This window comes from Triplophysa dalaica, chromosome 23 (assembly GCF_015846415.1).
Source record: "Triplophysa dalaica isolate WHDGS20190420 chromosome 23, ASM1584641v1, whole genome shotgun sequence".
Taxonomy (NCBI): domain Eukaryota; kingdom Metazoa; phylum Chordata; class Actinopteri; order Cypriniformes; family Nemacheilidae; genus Triplophysa; species Triplophysa dalaica.
This window is the reverse complement of record NC_079564.1, coordinates 1,391,620-1,413,160: the sequence shown is the minus strand read 5'-3', so window position 1 is coordinate 1,413,160 and position 21,541 is coordinate 1,391,620. Positions and strand designations below refer to the sequence as shown.

At 39.5% G+C, this 21,541-nt stretch overlaps 2 protein-coding genes across 2 annotated transcripts; both read left to right on the top strand.

Moving 5' to 3' along the window:
• The first annotated feature begins 85 nt into the window (after positions 1-85).
• tmprss7 (transmembrane serine protease 7) lies at positions 86-10,314 on the top strand. Its single transcript, XM_056738978.1, has 18 exons — positions 86-331; positions 2,581-2,782; positions 2,864-2,994; positions 3,077-3,144; positions 3,245-3,438; positions 3,907-3,942; positions 5,377-5,602; positions 6,054-6,178; positions 6,253-6,365; positions 6,479-6,585; positions 6,724-6,860; positions 7,052-7,159; positions 7,963-8,070; positions 8,153-8,269; positions 8,530-8,728; positions 8,841-9,109; positions 9,191-9,327; positions 9,474-10,314. The coding sequence occupies exons 1-18, from the start codon at positions 266-268 to the stop codon at positions 9,639-9,641; spliced, it is 2,511 nt and encodes an 836-aa protein (XP_056594956.1). The 5' UTR covers positions 86-265; the 3' UTR covers positions 9,642-10,314.
• Positions 10,315-11,493: 1,179 nt separating this feature from the next.
• On the top strand, positions 11,494-21,105 carry LOC130413626 (suppressor of tumorigenicity 14 protein homolog). Its single transcript, XM_056738979.1, has 19 exons — positions 11,494-11,670; positions 12,236-12,422; positions 12,935-13,062; positions 14,254-14,321; positions 15,055-15,245; positions 15,331-15,447; positions 15,783-16,002; positions 16,577-16,719; positions 16,810-16,907; positions 17,053-17,162; positions 17,349-17,482; positions 17,665-17,769; positions 17,853-17,957; positions 18,167-18,280; positions 18,609-18,728; positions 19,289-19,472; positions 19,573-19,844; positions 20,018-20,154; positions 20,227-21,105. The coding sequence occupies exons 1-19, from the start codon at positions 11,584-11,586 to the stop codon at positions 20,392-20,394; spliced, it is 2,688 nt and encodes an 895-aa protein (XP_056594957.1). The 5' UTR covers positions 11,494-11,583; the 3' UTR covers positions 20,395-21,105.
• Positions 21,106-21,541: the final 436 nt, after the last annotated feature.

Here is a 21,541-nt window from a genome sequence, read left to right as displayed (position 1 = left end):
TCAATGATTGGATGAAGCTGTATGTGGTGTTTGACCCCTATATTGTTCAAAGAGGTTGAATGAATCTATAGGGTAAGCGAACACAAGGCTTTACTGTCTGCACACCTGACCGGATACAGTTACACTCAGGTGGAGAGCGCCTCGTCGTTTGGTTTCATTTGGCCGATCGTGTTTGCCTCGCGCTTGCAGGCTGTGTAATATTTGGGCAATGCTGTACCGGGTCCTTGAATTTAACACAACCGGTCCAAATGAATGACTTTGTGCCATGGAAGCAGCGCGAGAAGGAGGACAAGAGAGCGAGGATGATGCGTCCCAGAAAGACACGACAAGCGTGAGTTAAACGTACTTGAGTTACCATGGCAACATAAAAATGCCTGAGTCTCTAGACAGTTTCTGGAATCGCTATAAAACAAATTATAATGTGCTGTTCTTAAAACAGTGAAGTTTTGTCACTCATAGCTTTAGTAACTGAACTTACTGAAGTGATAATCACAATAAACTGAGTTAAGAACGAACTCTAGTTACGAAATCGAACAAAAAAACATGGTTAATTTTCGTAAATTCGTGGTAATTTGTGGTTAAACCATGGTAATAAAAACGAAATATGATAAGAGCATGGTCACGTTACACTTTTAAGAACCCGTTAACACGATGCAATAATTGAAAATAAAAGTCTTGAAACTGTAACCAGTAATTGCATTCCTCCCATGATTCCACATGATTTTTTCCACGCGTTTTTTTAACATTGGAGCTTTAATACCTTAGGGAAGACTTTTACACAAGTCAGTCATCTAACGTTAGACTTAAATTAAATACAGTGAGTGAGATGGAATGACATTGTGTTAATAATGCATGACTGGAGCGACACAACGGAGTGAGTGGATGGTGGTGATATGGCTGCTGCGCTCATCACAGACAAAACTGACCAATTGACAGACGTGCACCAGCACTACGTATTGAGTATCCAAATTTTGTCATAACGTTTAAACTAAATAAACAGGAAACATCCGCTGATATATTTGTCTTTATATAAATCCATCAAGTTTACTCGGTACAGTACAGTAGGCTGATATCTGATGGTTCATACCCCAGATAGCACAATCCATCTGGTTTACTCGGTTTTTTACGTCTGCATTTACATCTGCAATACGTCTCGGAGACGTCTCAACGTCCATCATTCGTCAGCTAAAGATCTGGAGATCTGCTGCGTAAAAACATCTGCTAAACATCTTAGAAAGAGCAGCTTTACATCCATTCACATCTTCTAGATGTCTATATGACGTCTGACAGCAGACATCTCTGAGATGTTTTGCAGATGAGCAAACTATGTATTGTAGATGTCTGTAAGATGTAAATGCAGACATCAAATAGACATAAACCAGATGTATGTGTGATATCAGGGACGTCTTTCATAACATGTACTGTATGATAATGAATGGTTTACATTTGATCGGTTATCTGTGTTTAGATTAGTGGATTTAAGATCATTTAAAGAGTAGCCCTGATTGTATCCATAAACTGACAAGGACAATAAAACTAAAAGTATGTAGACACTTCCCTGCTAAAAAAACTCAGTAGAAAGCATCACAGAAATTCTGCTTGGTCAATCTTTATTTTAAGGTCCAGTTCTTGGTTTTAGTAAACTATTAAAAACGACTTTTGCTTCGAAAACTTAGTGATTTGTTACTTCTTAATAGTAAGGTAGTTGTTAGGTTTAGGTATTGGGAAGATTTAGGATGTAGATTATGTGCCTTATAAGCGCTTCTAAACAGCCAAAATACTAATAAAAGGCATGCATATAAGCAACTAGTTAATAATGAGAATTAGTCCTTATAATAAAGTGTTACCTTCTGTTTTCATTAAAATACCATGAAAATCCAACCATTGGCTTTTCCATTAAAACAATTGCGAAATTCCTTTTTGTGTTTTTGTCATTATTCCAATAGGATCCAATGGTTCCACCTATCGAATACATCACATACCAGCAGACTCCATTATATTAAATCCAGTACAATTGACTTGGAACTAAATATTACATTTGAATGAATCTAATGGTTATATATATATTTTTAGCAGGGTTAAAAACTGCTAAATGAATCTACGTCCTAATAAATCTTTGCAATCTGCCCTAAATTGGTCTATAACGTTCATACAATAGCTCAAGCTTGTGGTACTTTATAGCAATAATTTATTTTGAGGAAAATGCTGCGTCATTGTGAACTAAGGTGGATTTTGTAACCCTATTGGATCTCTCTCGGAATTACTGAGTGGCTTTACCTTGTAACTCTAAGCCCTCATGGCAATAATATCTGCTGGTGATAAGAGCATACGACCACAATATAAAATCTCAAATTAAACACTCAGATTTTCTCTTCATTCTGCTTCAAACCATTATTTAAAATATACCTTTTTACATTGACATGAGAAACACAATCCTAGGATTACATATGTGTGGACCAAGTAGACTTTTCCCATGTATACGTTCAATTCAAAAAAATATTTTGTATAAATAACAGCATTAGAAAAGTTTAGTTTGTTTGTAACATCGCATCAGAATGTGATACATACCTCTGGTTTCAGGTAGCTGACGTGTCTGTGGAAGTGGCCACAGTGGACGCATCTCTTCATAAACTATGCAGAAGATACAACAGACGCAGGCGAAGAGCAAAAAAGCCAAAGAAGACAAACCCGTTATGGAATCTACAGAATCTAGCCATTCTCATCACAGTAGTGGTGTTTGTTGTTGTGGTGATAATGTGGTCACTTCTTTGGGTTTTTATATGTAAGCAAAACATCTACGCATGTACTGTATACAAAATGATGTTGAACCGACATTAGTGACGTGCACACTCTGTGTTTGTAGTTCGGAGAGAGAGCAACAGCGGCGTGTATTTCGCTGGCATGTTCCGTGTTGCCAATGTGGAGTTTATACCAGAGTACCGACATGCTGACTCGAGTGAGTTTTTATCTATGGCAAACCCCATACAGAACGTGGTGAGTGAAGCAGACAGACACTACATAAATATAAAGAAAAGGAATAAGAAGCCAACTCTTACTCTTACTGTCTTCCACTAAGATAACCAGTGTATACCGAACATCATCAGTGTCCAGACTCTACAAACAAACCATCATCTCTGATCTGAGGTACAACTGGTTCAGCATTGCTCAGTCAGAATATAATGTTTTTCATAGCTAAAGTGTGACCGACATCAGTGGTCTGTGTGTGTATTCTCTCACACCTCAGTAGCAATAACAAAGGGGGTGTGCTGGTGCATTTCTGGATGGTTTTTGTGGTACCACACCTGAAGACTCCAGCAGTGTGTGAGGAATGTGTGAGTGCCATTCTCAGAGACTCCGTGTTCACAAGTCTAAAAAACAGATCCTCTGTGGGCTTCCTGCACGGCCTTCCTGTTGACATCGACTCCATTCTTGTCAATGGTAATCTTAGCCAATCACTGTCAACGTGGTTGATAGTGAACAACTATACTTTACATACTGTGAACATTTTTTTTAAATAATTGCCTTACTTTCGAGCAGTTTGGGGTTAACTAGTTACTGTAATTAAATTGCTTAATTGCTAAGTAAGGGATTACTCTCATTTTTTCAGAAATTGAATTACTGTTACTTCTGATGTAATTAAACGAAATATTCGCATGTGAATGTGACCCCTTTAAAATAGCAGTTTCATGTCTATCCCAGAATCACTTCATTTATAAAGGTTGATATATAAAGTCATTAGTAATAAGTCATTAAATACTTTTTGGAGAGAGTCACGTGTCCAGTAACCCAAATGAACTATAGGTAATTAGTTACTTGTAATTCATTACTTTTTCAGAGTAACTTGCCCAACACTGCTCTCGAGGCTGTAGCCTATTTTGATCAATGTTTTTTACCTTGTCTTCCTAGTTGCATTACGGTCAGATTATACATCAACAGCAATGGGTGAGTCAATCAAAGTGCTCTAAATATGTGACCCTGGATCACAAAACCTTAGGTTTTACAAAAGTCTTAAGTAGCATGGGAACATTTGTAGTAAAAGACAAAAATACATTGTATGGGTCAAAATTATTGATTTTTCTTTTATGCCAAAAATCATTAAGATAATAAGTAAAGATCATGTTCCAGGTAGACATTTTGTAAATTTCCACCTTAAATATATAAAAACTGTATTTTGGTTGGTGAAATGCCCTATAACGGTGCCCCTGATCAACATCTTCAAAGGTCATTTTCTCAAAAAAAAAATTTTAAGGGTTGTATCTTAGCCAGATATTGTCCTATTCTAACACCTCATACATCAATAGAACGCTTATTTATTAAGCTTTCAGATGTTGAAATCTCAATTTTGAAAAATTGACCCATAAGACTGGTTTTGTTGTCAAGGGTCACAAACGTGGAGATATTTACAACAAACCTGAGATGGGTCCCGTTTAGATTCGAATCCAGTATGCGAGCCCGGACCACAGAACCAGTCATAAGGTTAATTTTTTAGATTTATTCATCATCTGAGAGCTACAGTAAATAAATAGGCCAGTATCTGGCTGAGATACAACTATTTTAATATCTGGAATAAGAGGATGCAAAAAATTGCAGAAATAGCCTGTAAATTTGTCCATCAGAGGGGCTGTAGTAGGCCATTGCTAAGGTTTATTTTAATGCTCTCTATTGGTTTACCCCTGGACCGACGTTAAGGAGAGTAAATTAACCTGAAAGCTGAAATTCTAAGCTTTACATACCAAACTTGAGTGGGGAATTCCTGATCGAGCGGTGTTTCCGGCAGCGACTTTGCTGAATCCACTCACAAAAACAAACGTTTGATATATTTACGGTTGGAAATGTACATATATCTTGGAAATTATATTTTACTTGATATCCTAATGATTTTCGGGAAAAAAATGAAAAAACAATAATTTTGACCCATACAATGTATTGTTGGCTATTGCTACAAATGAAGAGTTTGGTTCCAAAATGAGATATCTAAACTGTTTTTACTGTGCATTCCAATTAATATCTATCAAACTGTAATTGGTTGGTTTTGATTTAAGGCATAATAAATAAAAAAATACAGCTAACTAACACAACAAAAACATGAAAACATAATAAAAAACAGGATTATTGAAAGAGAGGAGTTATCTCATTTTGGAACCAAACTCTTCAAATATACCCGGGCTATTTATGACTGGTTTTGTGGTCCGGTGTCACATTTAATCAATACTGTGAAATTAGCTTTTAGCTATTTTATAAGCTAGTTCTGAATTTCGGCTAACCCTGCAATAAGTTTATGATTGTTTATAATACGTGTATGATTATTTCACTTGCTGTACAATATTACTATATTGCTTAATGGTTGCTGTTTTTATCTCATTTTTGTCTGGTCAGGCTCTCAGTGTGTGGATAAGCTGTATGCAGGTATTCCGGATGTCAGCATTCCCCTCAACGTGTTTTCCTCATGGGGCTTGACCTGTCACATCAAACTGACCAGTGCTCCAGGCTCCATCATCAGACTCACAGTCAGGAGCTTGCGCATTGAACCCAGCGATTGTATCTATGATGCCCTCACTGTGTACGATGCCCTACTTCCCATGAGAGGCATGATTCTGTACAGGTTTGAGAAGAAGATGCTAAAATGTTTATCTTATGATATTATTACACACTCATTTAAAATAATTCAATTATAATTAAATGTTTAAAAGATATACTCGTAACTGAGTTCACATATTGAGGCAGCATGTGTTCTAACTAAAATTTATTTTATAAATATACAATTTGTAATACTTACAACTGTGATGCTATACTACACTATATTACTGATCAAAGTGCAAAAAAAGATGCAGTATTTTAAGATCTTACGAATTGCAAAGAAATGTGTTCTTATTCATTTTTAATAACACAATAATATTTTTTTACATGTATGTTAGGAAGATCAAAAATTAATATTTGATGGAATGAGCCTGATTTTTTATAATAAATAAAATCATTCACATTAAAATTATTTAAAAAAAAAACATTTTTGTTGAAAAATACAAGTACAAGTATTTTTTATCTTCTTGCTTTAGGTTTTGTGAATCCGTTTCAGTACCAGTATCATTGGTCTCCACCTCCAACGTTATGTTCCTCTCCTTCAGACTCACACAGGGAAGCAAGATTTTCAGAGGACGCTTCCAGGCCCTTATGGAAGAAGGTCAGTCTTTAAATCGTATGAGGTTGTGTCTGTACGTGTATTAAACACAAATTGTGTTTATCCCGCCCATACAGAATGTATGAACTTGATAGAGTTACCAGCTGGACCAGGTGATGCTGGGGTGATAACCAGTCCATTCTACCCCGATCTATTACCCCGACAGTGTTCCTGTACCTGGAAGTTCCAGGTAATGGTTCTCAAGAAGAGTATAAGATCAACGCTCCTTGCTTTTTATGTATACTAGTGGTTAGATATATTCTTCACAACATTTACACATGCTGATGGGTGTTGACGTTTCAGATGTCCAGCAATGCTGTGGGTGTGGCTCTGAGGTTCCAGAACTACATCCTCAAACTGAAAGACTCGCAAAACTGTGAACATGGCTGGTGGAAGGTGAACGCGATCATGTAAGTAAAATGTAATGGTAAACTGTGGATTAAATGGTTTAGTTTATTACAGAATGTATTTATGGGGATCTACTGGAATATGTGTATGTCAAAGACGGATTTGAACCTGGTTCAGAAATAAGTGCTGTTGATTTACAGATACTGTGGAAATTACATCGACCACTCAACCGTCTTCCGTATTTCTACGCCAAACCCCGAAGTGGTTTTCCGCTGCAGCTCACGAAATGCTGACCAGCCTTTCAATGCCACTTACAGTAGCTACAACATCAGCCAGCGTAAGAACAATGCTGCCGAAAGAGAGGAAATGCAGAACAATTTAAAATGGTCATTAATGTCGTAATACATTGTGACTTACGTGCGAAGGAATATGTGTTATGATGTCAATTAAATGACTCATAGCACCCAGTGGCTCTTTTTAGACATCAGCCTTACCCTGATCTTATTTGTCATGCTCTTTCTCTTCAAGCGTGTCCTGAGGGTCACTTCCTGTGCACCACAGGTCTGTGTGTGGAGAAAGCCCGGCGCTGTGATGGAATGGATGACTGTCAGGATGAAAGTGATGAGATTTTCTGTTGTAAGTTAACTACAAGATATACTCTCTAAAAACTAACTCAGACAAACGGGTGAGACTGAGCTAAAAAGAATATTATACTATTGGGAAGCATTTTTGTAGCTTATTTTTTACTTTATGTGACTGGAAATACAGTGACACTAAAGTATAATTAAATAAGAAAATTTCTTTGCAAGTTTCATTCAATTTTAGAGAAAATTACACGGGAAAATTTTGCTGCAGTTTTGCAGCAGGTTTGCCAGTAACTTAATATAGATTTAATTATCGCTTAATATTACTTTACTTTTAGTACTGTTTACTACCACTTTAATCAGAATTAAAACACTTTGACTTTAGAGATTCAAAATGAGCAAGAGGAGACTGGCATAAGCACAGCAACACTGCAAAAAGTGACATTCTTCATAAGCATTTTTGCCTTGTTTTCTTGTAAAAATATTAAAAAACTTCTGAAATTACGATACATTTACATATCAAGAAAAGTGACCAAAGACAAATAAATAAAATAGTTAAGGTCACACTTAAAACTAAATTGTAAATTAAATCTACAGTAAGTTACAGGCAAACATGTTGCGAAAGTACAGCAAAGTTGTAAAGTGTCGGACAAGCTTACATTTAGAGCAAAAACATTTTAGACAAGTGTGTTAGGTTTGTAATTGTAAAATAAAAGATAGTTACTTCTGAAAAGAGATATGTTGTCATTTGTTTGCAGGTGTCATGTACTGAGTTTAATGATTTGAGTGACTTAATACTGTTTGAATTCTGTTGTTATTACAGAATGTTTAGTTAACGCTATATTTATCTGACAGCTAAACCTCCCAAACTCTGTGGAGGTTCATCCACTCTGCATCCACTGTACATCTGTAATGGAGTTATGGACTGTTCCAGTGGTAAAGATGAGACCAACTGTACTCAAGGTACCATTTTAAAACTCAAGCAAAATCTCACTTTTGAGTTCCATCAATTGAATGCGCAGAAGTGGATGTGTTGGCTCTGCAGAGACCAGCTGTTCTGGAGTCAGTTATCGATGCGGTAATGGAGTCTGCATTCTAAAGAAAAACGCAAAATGTGATGGTGCACCAGACTGCTTCGACCGCAGCGATGAGAATGACTGTGGTGAGTTTTAAAGTGGTGACAAACCGTGTTATAAGTGTGTTGACCACCAAAAACAGTAGATTGGAATAAAAACTCAATTCATTTCAATACTCCAAAACTTTGTTCTTTAAATTCCACCATTAGCTAAAATCATTTCTGATCATGGTTCATTCTCTTTCTGAAAGCTTTCAGATTTTAATGACTCTGGCTTCCTTTCAGCACCTGTGCAGACCTGTTAAATACACAGGCAAATCTGATATTTTCCTATTTTTGGTTTGCAGCCTGTGGCAATCCTGGTGTTTTAAAGCGTGTTTTTGACAGCGCCTCCCCGCAGCAGAGAATAGTGGGTGGAGTCAATGCAGTAGAGGGGGAGTGGCCATGGCAGGTCAGCTTACATTTTTCGGGTCAGCTCTATTGCGGAGCATCGGTCCTCTCGGATGGGTGGCTTATTTCTGCAGCACACTGTTTCAGCAAAGAGAGGCGAGTACATCATACAGTACATAAACATTTGGGTTCATGCAAATGCTTCTGAATTTTGAGGTTTGTTATGTAGGACTGCATTTTGTTCATGCGTGATCTTGGATGTTTTTAGGTTGTCAGATCCACGTCAATGGATGGCACATATGGGCATGCTAACTCAGGGCAGTGCCAAGCACGTGGCTGAGATCCGCCGCATTGTGGTGCACGAGTACTACAATGCAAGAATTTTTGACTATGACATTGCCCTTTTGCAGCTGAAGAAGGCATGGCCCATTAGTCTGGAGCAATATATCCAGCCCATCTGCCTGCCTGCCCCTTCCCAGACCTTCAGTGAGGGACATCGCTGCTGGGTCACTGGTTGGGGCTACCGTTCTGAAGAGGGTATTGTTCTTTCAAATAATATTAATGTGTCTGGATGCTTTTACAATATAAGGCAGTTGGATTTTCCCTCTATATATTTAGATAAGGTGCTACCCGCAGTCTTGCAGAAGGCAGAAGTAAGCATTCTGAGCCAAAGCGAATGCAAGAGAAGCTACGGCCCCGTGTCACCCCGCATGCTGTGTGCTGGTGTGCCCTCAGGAGAACAGGACGCCTGTCGGGTAAGAGAAGCTAATAGGCATCGGATTGAGTCCTGCTTTATGAATCAAACCTACGCCCGCCCTCTAGTTAATAGGGATTGTTAAACTATCATTGGATTAGGTGAGCTGTCTGTTTAGACTTTCATTGAAGCAATTTTTGATTGCAGGGAGACTCTGGCGGTCCTCTCTCCTGTCAAGCACACTTGGGCAGTCGCTGGTTTCTGACGGGCATTGTGAGTTGGGGTTCAGGTTGTGGCAGGCCCAACCTTCCTGGAGTTTACACCAGAGTGGTAAAGTTCATAGACTGGATCCAAAGACATATTGATGCAAATTGAAGAAAATTATGAAATGCACAGCCAAGCATCATATAATGAAGAACAGTCTTATATCCATTAAGGCCATTTTCACCATTTTCAGCTGATCCAAAGCAACACTGCGTTAGACATGTGTGTGTTATTTACTGGTTTTGTTCATCATGTAACACTATTGTAGTATATTTGGTGAACAAGGGTTGAACTTAGCCATTGGGTTGCAATGTAACCTATGCTGGGTTATTTCAACCCCAAAATCATTTTTTAACCCATTGTTGGGTCAAATATAATGGGTCATTTTCTGGGTTCATTTCACCCTGCGGCTGTGGGTTTGTCCTTCTCTGACCTAACACTGGCTCGAAAACAACCCACCATAGAGTGTAGTAGAGCATTGAAATGATATAAATCCATACCAGATATGTAGTTTTAAAGCATACCTTTCCATTTGGTAATACAAAATAAAACAATTCCATAAAAGCTAAGTCTTCCTACCTCACCCCGGCTTTTAAAAAAAGATTTTTACAAATTGTAAACTGTGTATATGAATTTGCAGGTGTGTCAGTTTGACGTCATTTGACATCGACCCACATTGAGACAAAGTATGTAAGGCACCTGCAGTTTTGTTTCAAACAGAGAAAGACGCAAAATTGTGCTGCAGCTATTACTGTAAAACAATGTTAAATACTGTTATACAACATACAATAAAATGGCATATTTTCATAAATATCATTTTTTTATTAACTGAACAATTACAAGTCACACTTTTTAATGTATAAAATGAGTTGTTGAGAACCGATATGGTCAGTGTTTGGTGTAACTAGTTACTAAGTAATTATTTAAAATAAAAAGTAAAAAAATGGATTACTCTTATTTTTCCTGTTATTTAAATACAATTACTTCTGATATAATTCAACTAAGTACTTTGTGTAATATTTGTTTGTGTGCAAAAGTGGAATTGACAACAAAATTCAAAGTCTAACTTTAAAATCCGTTCTTAAATGTATAATTCTCACATTTGTAATTTATAACATTACTTTATGTAGTTTTATATTATTTATTTGAATGAATTAAAAGAGCCGTTTCATGTCTATCCTTGAATCACTTAACCAATCAAGGTTGATATGTTGGATGTAGAAAGTAATATGTAACTAAAAGTTATTTATAATATGTAATTAAATACTTTTTGAAGAGAGTAATTTGTACAGTAATCTAATTACATTATCGAATATGTAATCAGTAACTAGTAATGAATTCCTTTTTTAGAGTAATTTACCCAACACTGGATACAGTATCATACAATTGAGAATTTGAATGAGAAAGATAAATGTCAAGCAATCCCCCACACACACATCACTCATCGAGCACTCTTACACACTCTTATAATGACAAAAATGTCCCAATTTAGGCCAGGAATGGTTAAGTAATCAATACAGTGTGGAGCACATGGGGATATCGGGTCCAATTGTTCCCAGGTTGCATGCCTCACTGGCTCGTAACGTGATACACGGGTTGAAAACAAAACAACAGGGAAATATTTCATCCACACTGACTCTCTTTAAACAAATATGATAGCTATGCGTCGTTTTAATCCAGAGTAAACGGCGGCCGGTTAATTACGCATTCCTCGAGGCGATTAATTTAATGATGCCCTCATCATGTAACATCAGACTGCCCATTGTTGACCACGGCACACGCACACGGGAGAAGTTTGCCCACAATTTCTGTCGCACGGATGGCTGTGCGGATTGTGCTGCTCATAGTGCTCCCTTTGTGCCGCGGTGCATGCTGGGTCCCGTGCAGCACCTGTTCACGGAGGGAGACGGAGAGCGAACGCTCGCAGCGCCAGACCCGCTCAGGTCGGGTTTCTCCGGGTATCAAAGGCGATATCGCACTCGTTTTGCGGGCTCATTTCTCTGCCCAGGGTAGTGTTTTGTATCGCTGCGACGGAGCCATAAGAGACCGGGCCATGAGGACTTTTCCCAAAAACAGAAGTTGCGAAGTTTACAGCGTATCTGGTTCGGGACCCTGCGCCCCCGCTTGTTCACCTGCACAGGTAAGAGACCATCAGCGCCGCGCGCTCTGGAAGGCGTATCGGGCACGGCTAATTTATGACAGTGATGATGCTTTTACGCAAATCACCAACTATTCAGATCTATCTTTTTTATTAATATGAAATATAATTGTATAATTTCTTCTTCAAAGAGCGCATAGAATCCTATTGTGAATACGTGCGCGCAGTTCGGATAACCCTAAACCTTTTAGTTATACGAGTGGGGTGCCTGTGTCTAAATTTCACTCTTGATAGTCTCATGAATGTGCTTGTCAAAGTGCGGTTCTTGATGGAGTGCTACACCGCTGAGAGGGGCCGTGGGAACGCGGACCTTCAAATTACGCTTTGTGCGACTCCACGGGGGAATCCCACCAGGATATCCTAGTTCCGCGACCCTCATGAAAAGATGTTTAGTCTGATGCCGAGGCAGCCAATTAAATACGACATATGCTTATTGTATGATGATAGAAATGTAGGAACGATGGTCACCACTTATCCATTTGAAATAATAGTGTAAACAAGTGATGTTGAAGTGAGAGTATTCAGGAGTTCCCGAACTTGTGTTCAGCAGGACTTTGTGACAAAGCCCACCCAGACATCAAGTCCAACAAACAGCGAGTCAAAAGCCGATTCTGACACCAAGAGCCCAGGGGGCAAGAGAGCAGATTGCGGGGCATGGAGTAAGTGGGTGCTAAGAACTGCCCCCCTTCTTCCTCTTTCGGCTGCCATTGCGCTGACGCTCCATTTCCTTGCATGTAAGTTAATATTCTCTGCCGAAGAAGAATGAGATTATTATGCTGTATGTTCTTGGATAGCTGGTCAAGCGTCTCATCCTTGGCTATCCAATGAACTCGAAAATATGCTTCTGTTCTCGTGCTTGATATGATGCACCAGATTGCTGTTATGTTTTCATTATCAACTCTGGGAGTCCCCAAAAGGTTTTGGAGAACTTTGGAAACGTTAATTCCACCTTAAATGCCAGAATGTCATTGCATTAAATATCAATACCAATCTGTTCCCACTGGTTTTCACAGGTTTTCTTGCAGAGTAAACACGTTTATCTTACACCAAAATTTTGCCAAATACTTCTTGTCCTACAGAGACAAGACAAATCTACTTTTCTTAAAACTTTGAAAAAAAATTTGTGGAAATTTGATCTGACAATAGATTTAAAATAGAAAACTCTTGGGGAATTTTTAATAGGTAACAACTTTCATGCAAACGATCTCTGTATCATCTCCTAATATAACTCTTCTTGTCCCAATAGCTTCTCCATCTTCCTCAGTGTTCTACCTTGGAGGAAGCGTAGAGTTCTCCAACCTCAGCTTCACTTCAGACCTGGCAGATCCCACGTCTCCGCAGTTCCGCCTCCAGTCTGAGGCGCTAAGCCATTACGTAAGAATAAACATATATAACGGTCTCTCTGTGCTGCTTAGCAACAAAGCCGGTGTCTCCGTGATCTCTCTGGAATGCGGGCGATCTCCAGAGACCACTCAAGGACGATGCTCGCCCCTGGCACTTTCAAACGCGAAGCCCGCCAGATCCGCAGTTCCAGTGGTGCGCTCGTACCTCATTGCCACCCTTTTAAATGTAAATCAGCTTCTAACCACGGCCCTTCTGAGCCTTCAGCCGCTCCGTGGCCCTCTTAAATGTAAAGCCAGCTGTAACTGGAGCCCGGCTTGGTGTGAGGCAGTGCGGTGAGACTGGCCCCCAGAGGGCTGCGGCTTTTCAGGGCTGAGGACAAGAAAACTGTTTGTGAGAGGGACAGAGCCCGGGCGAGCGGAGTGAGAGGAAGAGCTGTCCTTCAATACAAACATTGTCTGTGGGCTTCCTCACGCACAATCAGATGCTCTGTGCCTCCTCGCTGAGAGTCTGCAGCCAAAATAGAGAAGAAAGGTAGACCGGGGGGCGTAGAAGGCGAGGAGAGAGAAGGTACGGATTTAGGGCACCGAAAGAGACAGAGAGAGTGTACAAGAGAGTTAAAGCACACTTGGGCCGAAAGGAGCAATTTGTGGCAGTATCATGGGAATGGTTAGCATTTGTGTCAGCAGTAGGCGCAAATGTCCAAATGCAGCTTTTCTTCAATAACACATAATAGCTTGCAGGCTATATTAGACTAAATATACTGCCTAGTACCTGTAATCCGTTTAAAAGTGGGTAAATAGGCAAACGGATGTGCTACAAGTGTGTGCCCTTGCTTATAAAAGTTAGCCTAAACCCGCTGCCCGCCTACTCCCTCTCGCACTTCAGTATGAAATTGAGCCCCAGACAATGGCGCTGTTGTTGCTCGAAGCTCTTGTTGCTCAAAGCCAATCGCACAAGAACAGCGCTTTTGTGCCAAGGCTGCAGGTCTCGCCCGGGCCACCGATGTCTCACCTTCATCGGTGATGTCACGCCCAGCCTGGCTGTGATGTCTTCCAATAATTCACAAGAAAGGAAAAGGCGGAAACGTAGTGACCTTGGTGGACGTTATCATTGGTTTGCTTGCAATGTGCAGAAATAGAATGTCTGATGTTGTAAGGTTATTTAACGGTGTCTTTTGTCATTTCTTCCTGACGGTTTACGCGCTGTTGCCATGGATATAAGTTCTCAGAGTTGTATGATTCATCACCGTGGAATTTGTATTACAAGAACTCAGGAATTATTGCGTTTAGGTGAGTCTGTACATAAAAATCTGATGCATATTTGGTGTCCAGTCATTATAATGTAAAATGACCTTGTGTTGACCAGCTGGGATTAGTAGACTTGATGTATAAATATTTGGCGTATGTCTTTGCAGCACTTTGCAGAGTTTTCGGTAAAACATAATGTATGTATAATGTATAATATTACCTGTATTTATTGTAACATGGCATAGCAAAAAGTAAAAAAAAACGAACATTGGAGATAAATCTCTCTCACACTACTTAAGTTAATAATGTATAATAATATATTATTATAAGTTTGTTTGTTTTGATGTCACACAATAGGACACATTTGCATTAGCTTTTTCAAGTATCTATTTAAAGGGGTAGTTGATTCCAAACTTTTTGTGGTCCGCAGAACACAAAAGACGACATTTGGTAAAACACTAGTAAACTAACAACACTAACCACACATTAACACATTGACTTCCATTGTATGGACACAAAACAACGGAGACACTTCTCGAAATATCTTTTGTGTTACATCGGTCATCAGTCCAATCTCTTTATAAGACAGTCAATAGTTTTTTTCACTTTTGTTTAGTATGCAAATTATAATATATAAGTACTGCCATTATTCTCAATTACGATTACATTTATAGGCATTATTCTCATTTTCATCATGCATTTGTTCCCATAAGGCTGTATATTAGTTAGTTTAAAGCTTTACCATCTTGTTAAAAGTCATGTGTCCTGTCGACAGTGAAGGAGTGGAAGGTCTTTGTGTCTACTACTGGAGTAAATTCTCTGCTCCTTCCCTCATTTCCGATGAACTCCGGAAAGTGAACCCGAACCGGCTGCAGAGGCGTCTACCTGGCACCAACAAGGTCCTCTATATCAAGAACCAGGAACGATACTACCTAGAGAAAGACGAGGACACGCTACGTCTACTGGGTTCAACCGCATTTCCCACAATCCTCTTTGTTTGACCTATTCCCAAATATGAAAACATTCTTGACATACGTTTCTGCGTCTGCAGGCTTGAATCCAGACGATGTTGATGACGACGATGACGATGAAGATTCGGATGAAAAGGCGGAAAAGATAAAGAACCCAAACTCTTTGCAGAGTGGCAAGTGGCAGTTGGGGCTGCAGGGTACAATCATAATACACTGTCAAGCCTGTTACGTTTACTCAAATGATTTATGAACGGTGACTCATTTTAGTTGCCAACTTCTGTTTATACGTAGTTCCTCTGTATCTTCTTTCTTCTACTGTGAGCGAAGGAAACAAATAGGCCAAGTATGTAAGGCAACCATTTCCCATTAATCTTCTGAGTAAACTGAATAGTTGTCAGTCAACGCAAGCAGGTTTTACAGTGTACTATCTCTACCGAATACATTTTGATCATAATTTCTTTTTAAAAATCATTATTGTGAGTGTAGTTTCGATTCATTCATTCTGATCACTCTTATTTCTATTTGCTAACAGCTATGTCTTTTGACCTGTATGCTAAGTATGGGAATAACCGTACGCTGAGTCTCGTGAGTCCGAAGAAGCCATATTACCAGTGGAGACTTCGGGTGCCGTCCGGCCACGTTGTGCGACTTGTCATTCTCACACTTCAAGGAGCGACACCAGGCAGCTGCTCCGCCAACAAACTGTCTGCATATGACTTCCTGCTGCCGCTTCAAAACAAGATCATCGCCAGGTACAGCGGACCTTTGTAGGAAAGCGAATGAGCATTTTGATATGTTTGTCCATTTTATTGGTTTATCAATTTTGATCGTCCGTTATTTTTGTTGAATGTTGAGTTCACGCAAACACAAAAAAGTATTTTTTGTCAATGTTTGCTTTTGTACGTTAGGTCATTCGGACAATTCCAGCGTGTGGATGTGACTTTTTCAGTCAAACTTGAAATATAAATTCTGAATACATTGAATCATCTGTTTATATTTTACTAAAGCCCTAATGATAGTCCACACCTCAGAAAAAGATCAGTCTGTGCACAAGTTTTCTATTTAAAAAAATCATAAATTAAGGATGTGACATTTTGGAGACATACTTTTAAGGATTTATGTGAATTAAAATGTACAAACCAGAAGAAGCAATACCCCAAAAATGGGGAAGGGATAGCTCTTTATAGAACATAATAGTTATTTTATTTTAATGTTCATGTGATGAAAATAGGTTCATGTTATCATTTCTAATGCTAGAATACAAAATAATTTGTTCTGGTCATATTTGTCACATGAAGCATCAATAATAATCTCTTTTATCCTCAGATGGTGTGGTCTGCCAATATCAGGAACGTCCCCTGTGATGAAACTGACGTCGTCTGGAAACGTCATGCTTGTTACGTTTTCTTTCAGTCGACAGAGACAAGGAGCACTCTTTAAAGCATACTTCCAAGCAATACCCAAAAGTGGTGCGTGAATTAGGGCTCAGAATAAAACTCTATCCTTCTACTCATTATTCAGTTCAAACGTTTGCTTTCCGTGTCACTGTTCTTCTATAGAGTGTGGCGGTTTTCTCACCGCTTGGAACGGCACTGTAACGTCCCCATATTACCCCGCCTACTACCCTCCAAATGTGGACTGTAACTGGAAGATCAGGGTGAGCTCAGGCTAACGGCTTTCCCATGTTTCCCATGAGTCTCCTCGCTAGTGTTTACATGCATGCCCTATGAACCTCATTCAAAGGCCTGCGATGCTCATTCTTTGAGCCCATGCATCCTTTGAGAATCCGGTTTCTTTTTCAGGCACCGTTGCCGGGATACCTTCTCTCCGTCACCATTGTGATGCTGGACATTCAGGATTCGCCGGCTGCTAGCACCTGTGAGAAAGACTGGCTAGAAATAGGTGGTGTCAAGTGAGTGTCAAGTCTTTCATACGCAAGCGGTGTGCTTCAGTGTAAGATGATGGTTGATGTTCACAAGGTTTGTAAAATGCCACGTGATGCATCATTGCTTGTATATTTGTTTGCGCACATCTGTCTTGACGTGCATATCGTTGCGATGTGTGCATGACCTCAGATATTTGTTTCGAATCTTTATAGGCTGTGTAACCCGATAGGCGACAGCAGCAGGAAGAGAATTTATTCTTCCCCTGTCCTGTTGCACTTCCACTCGGATGAATCTTTGACTCATAAAGGTTTCTACCTGATCTTCAGAGCCTTCTCTCCTGAAAGCGGTGAGTCATAAGGTCATACGGACATAAACGTGTTTTGTTTGATGGAGATTTTCTTCTGTGTTTCTGTTCGTTCCTGTAAATCTTCTTTCTGTGTCAGGCGTTGTTCTGGTTTCGTCTTGTGAATGAATTTAATCAGGTTAATGTTTACATCAGTAATAAGAGTTCTTGTGTCTTTATATAAGCATGCCCAAGGCAGTTTAGATGCGGAGATGGCAAGTGTATTCCTCTCAGAAAGGTGTGTGATGGAGATAAAGACTGCTCTGATGGACGAGATGAGGCAAAATGCCGTACGTTGAGCTGTTGTTACATCACTTTTTCCAGTTTCTGTTTTTGGTCTCTTACCACTCTTCTGCTTTACGCTTCTACTCAGACACTTGTAAACCCGGAGACGTTAACTGCAATGGCCAGTGTAAACCACACAGCCAGTGTAACACACAATTTACATGTGACGACAGCGGTGAAGAGACAAACTGCGGTAAGCCATTTTATCTGATAAAGAGTTGTGAGAGACCTGTACGAGTTCACACATTCTCTAAGACGCCTGTTTGCATCATCTATTTCTGATTGCCACAGATGTGTGGAGAGAGTTTGTGGTAAGACCTCCCTGCTCTTGTGTGTGTATACACCTGTGAGTGAGTCTCAGTTCTTTATGTGTGTTTATACTGTCATTTGCCCACCTGTTAGGAGGTAAATGCTACCATGTGTGCCCAAACAAAATCTGCCTTCCTAAAGCATCAGTGTGTGATGGAGTTGTTGACTGCAAAGACCGCAGCGATGAACTCAACTGCACAAGAGCTTGTGAGTCTTCTTATCTGTCGCTTATTCATATATGCGTATATTTTCAGTGTATGCACATGAAGAAGGTACAAAATACAAAATTCCATATATTGTGATAAATATTTTTCCTCATTTAAATAATAAAAAGTGATGTGTTTAAAAGTGTGCCATTGTTGTATGATTTTTCAGGCCAAATCATTATTTCTTTTTCATGTTTTTTAAGATAACGCTACAAACAAAGTGTGGTATTTCACTAATCTTTAGTAATCAACACCACAGTGTACCCTTCTGGTAAAAAAGCGTGTTTTATTTGTAGCACACAATACATTTCATGCCTGATTCTTTGCAGTTCAGAAAGGATGTTCCCCCACCTCTTTCAAATGTGCCAATGGAAAATGTTTGAGTAAGATCAACCCGGAGTGTGACGGCATCAAAGATTGCAAAGATGGTTCAGATGAGTTGCGTTGTGGTGAGTATGAGATGCGAATGTGCATCATTTATTTGTCAGGAATGTGATGACATTTCCAAAAAAATGAAATCACTATACACAAATCAGTCATCATATAGATTGAATTCTACTAGATTGAATTGAGTGTGGTGTTATATCATACAGTATAAGCATAAAGGTTTCAAATTATCTATTTTAATAAAACAATCAGATTAATTCAGATTTATGATCAGTATTTTAGAAGCTGATTCTTATTTGTATTCTCAGTTTATGTAGAAATTTGACATTTCAACATGAATCAATTTGCATACACGGAAACAATCCTGATCAAATCATTTTATCGTTCCTCACCCTCATTGCATTCTCAACCTGTATGACTTTCATTATTTTCCAGAACACAAACGAAGATATTTTTAAAAATTATCAACAACATTGGACATTCCTTTCATTGAGACATTTCTCAAAATACTTTTGTTTGTGTTCCATATTAAAATTAGTCATATACAGGTTTTTTTTATTTATTTAGGGTAAATAAATGACAGATGACAGAATTTTATTTTCGCGTGAACTATCCCTTTAAGGTTGTGGCACGCGGCCCAGAAAGAGGGCAAAGATTGTGGGTGGAACAGATGCCCAGGTGGGCTCGTGGCCGTGGCAGGTAAGCCTTCAGATGGAACGCTACGGTCACGTGTGTGGGGCATCTCTGGTGGGCAGCCGTTGGCTCATCTCTGCAGCTCACTGCTTCCAGGACTCGGATGCCATCAAGTGAGAGCTCTTTCCTTCATGAACATGATCACAGTGTGTTTGTCATAATTTAGAAACATTGCCACTTCAAGTATACATTAACTTGAGCATGTTTTGCCAGGTATTCTGACGCACGGTCGTGGAGGGCGTACATGGGTATGCGGGTGATGAACTCCGTCAGCAACGCAGCAGCAACCCGTCAGATCCGCCGTATCGTCTTGCACTCTCAATATGACCAATTCACCTCCGACTTTGACATCGCCCTTTTAGAACTCAGCGCTCCCGTCTTCTTCAACGAGTTGGTGCAGCCTGTCTGTGTGCCCGCCCCCTCTCATTCCTTCACTTCTGGTACCAGCTGCTTTGTCACTGGATGGGGGGTTCTGACAGAGGAGGGTAAGACATATTCGTAATACAAACAATTGGTAGGCATAACTCACAAAAGATCACAAAACCCATGAGACATTTCTCAAAATATCTTACTTTGTGTTTCACAAAAGAAAGAGTCATGAAGAGGTTTTGAACGACGGGAGGATGACTAAATAAAGAGAGAATTTTCTTTTATTTAGGTGAGCTGGCCACACTGCTGCAGGAGGCCACGGTGAACATCATTAGTCACAACACTTGCAATAAGATGTACGACGATGCCGTCACTCCCAGAATGCTTTGTGCCGGGAACATTCAGGGAGGAGTGGATGCCTGTCAAGTGAGTGAGCCCGTGCTCACCGTGTATGCATGAATGTTAATGGTTTACTTATTCCCCTCTTTGTTCACACAGGGAGACTCTGGGGGGCCGCTGGTGTGCCTGGAACGCGGGCGGCGTTGGTTCCTAGCAGGCATTGTGAGTTGGGGCGAGGGCTGCGCCCGACAGAACAGGCCTGGAGTTTACACACGTGTCATTAAGTTCACAGACTGGATTCATCAGCAGACGAAAGGCCAAGTGTGACACACAGACACAAGTACTTCCACCATTGAATGGGTAACATCATCATTTGCCCACATTCAGTTGCGTGTGATCGAAGGGCTCCAGTCGAGCTCTCATGGTGCCCAGACACACGGCAAACTTCTACACATCTGCATTGGGGGCCGTTTTCCATCCATTACTGTTGCTCGGCGTTTGAAATCTCCATCCCTGACAACAGCTTCTTTGTGCCCCACTCCTGAAAACCACCCTACCAACTGACTGCACTCTTTAAAGCCTTCACACCGGAAAACTAGCTTAGATATTCTAACAAACTGGCGGAAGAGGTGCATGTGATTATTTGCAGTGGAAGGAGTTCTCTCGGTGAGAATTTTTCGTATTGTTTCCATAGCATTCGTTCATTTATTCATGTTACTGGAATGGATTTTGTAGAACAATTTTAAACCCTCCGCTTTATTTACTGCGTTGTGTTTTTCATTGTCCATTTCCAAATGTTGCCCAAACTGTGAAATTAATCGCATCTCAAATTATGACATTTTAGAACATGTTATTATTACGATTTTTCCTGCTATTTTTGTTGATGTTGTTTGTGTTTTGGTTGTCACTCGCAACTGATTTTTAGCCATGGAGCTCTCTCCCATTGGGAAATTGCAATGCCAGCCTCTAAGACTCCCTCTACTGGTTGTGATTTGACACTACAGCTTACTCCTCACTACATGGTATCATGATCTGTAATCCCGACAACCAGATGTAAAAGTCAAAACTGGAAAAATGTGGATATTTTGTAGTAGTCATATGAAAGACATAGCTATATTAAAAAGAGGTGCTACGTAACTTCCGATCTGTGATTTTAATATTTTCATAGTGGTGTAATGTTATTTGTTTATTCTAAAACGAAGTTTTCTTTCTCTCGTGTGAATCTAATCATTATTCATACAATATGTGTGTAGCTATACAAAAATGTTATTTCTTTATTAATTATAAACAAAAAGGTACCATATTTAACCATCCTTCACATAGCCTATAGTTATAATATATATATATATATATATATATATATAAATGTCCTATATTTTTTTTTTTTAAACGCATCCCATTGTTCTTAAATAACTTATCACTCCGAAAAAAAAGAATGGGATGTACTCTTCTCTTTAGGGTTTGACAGGAAACA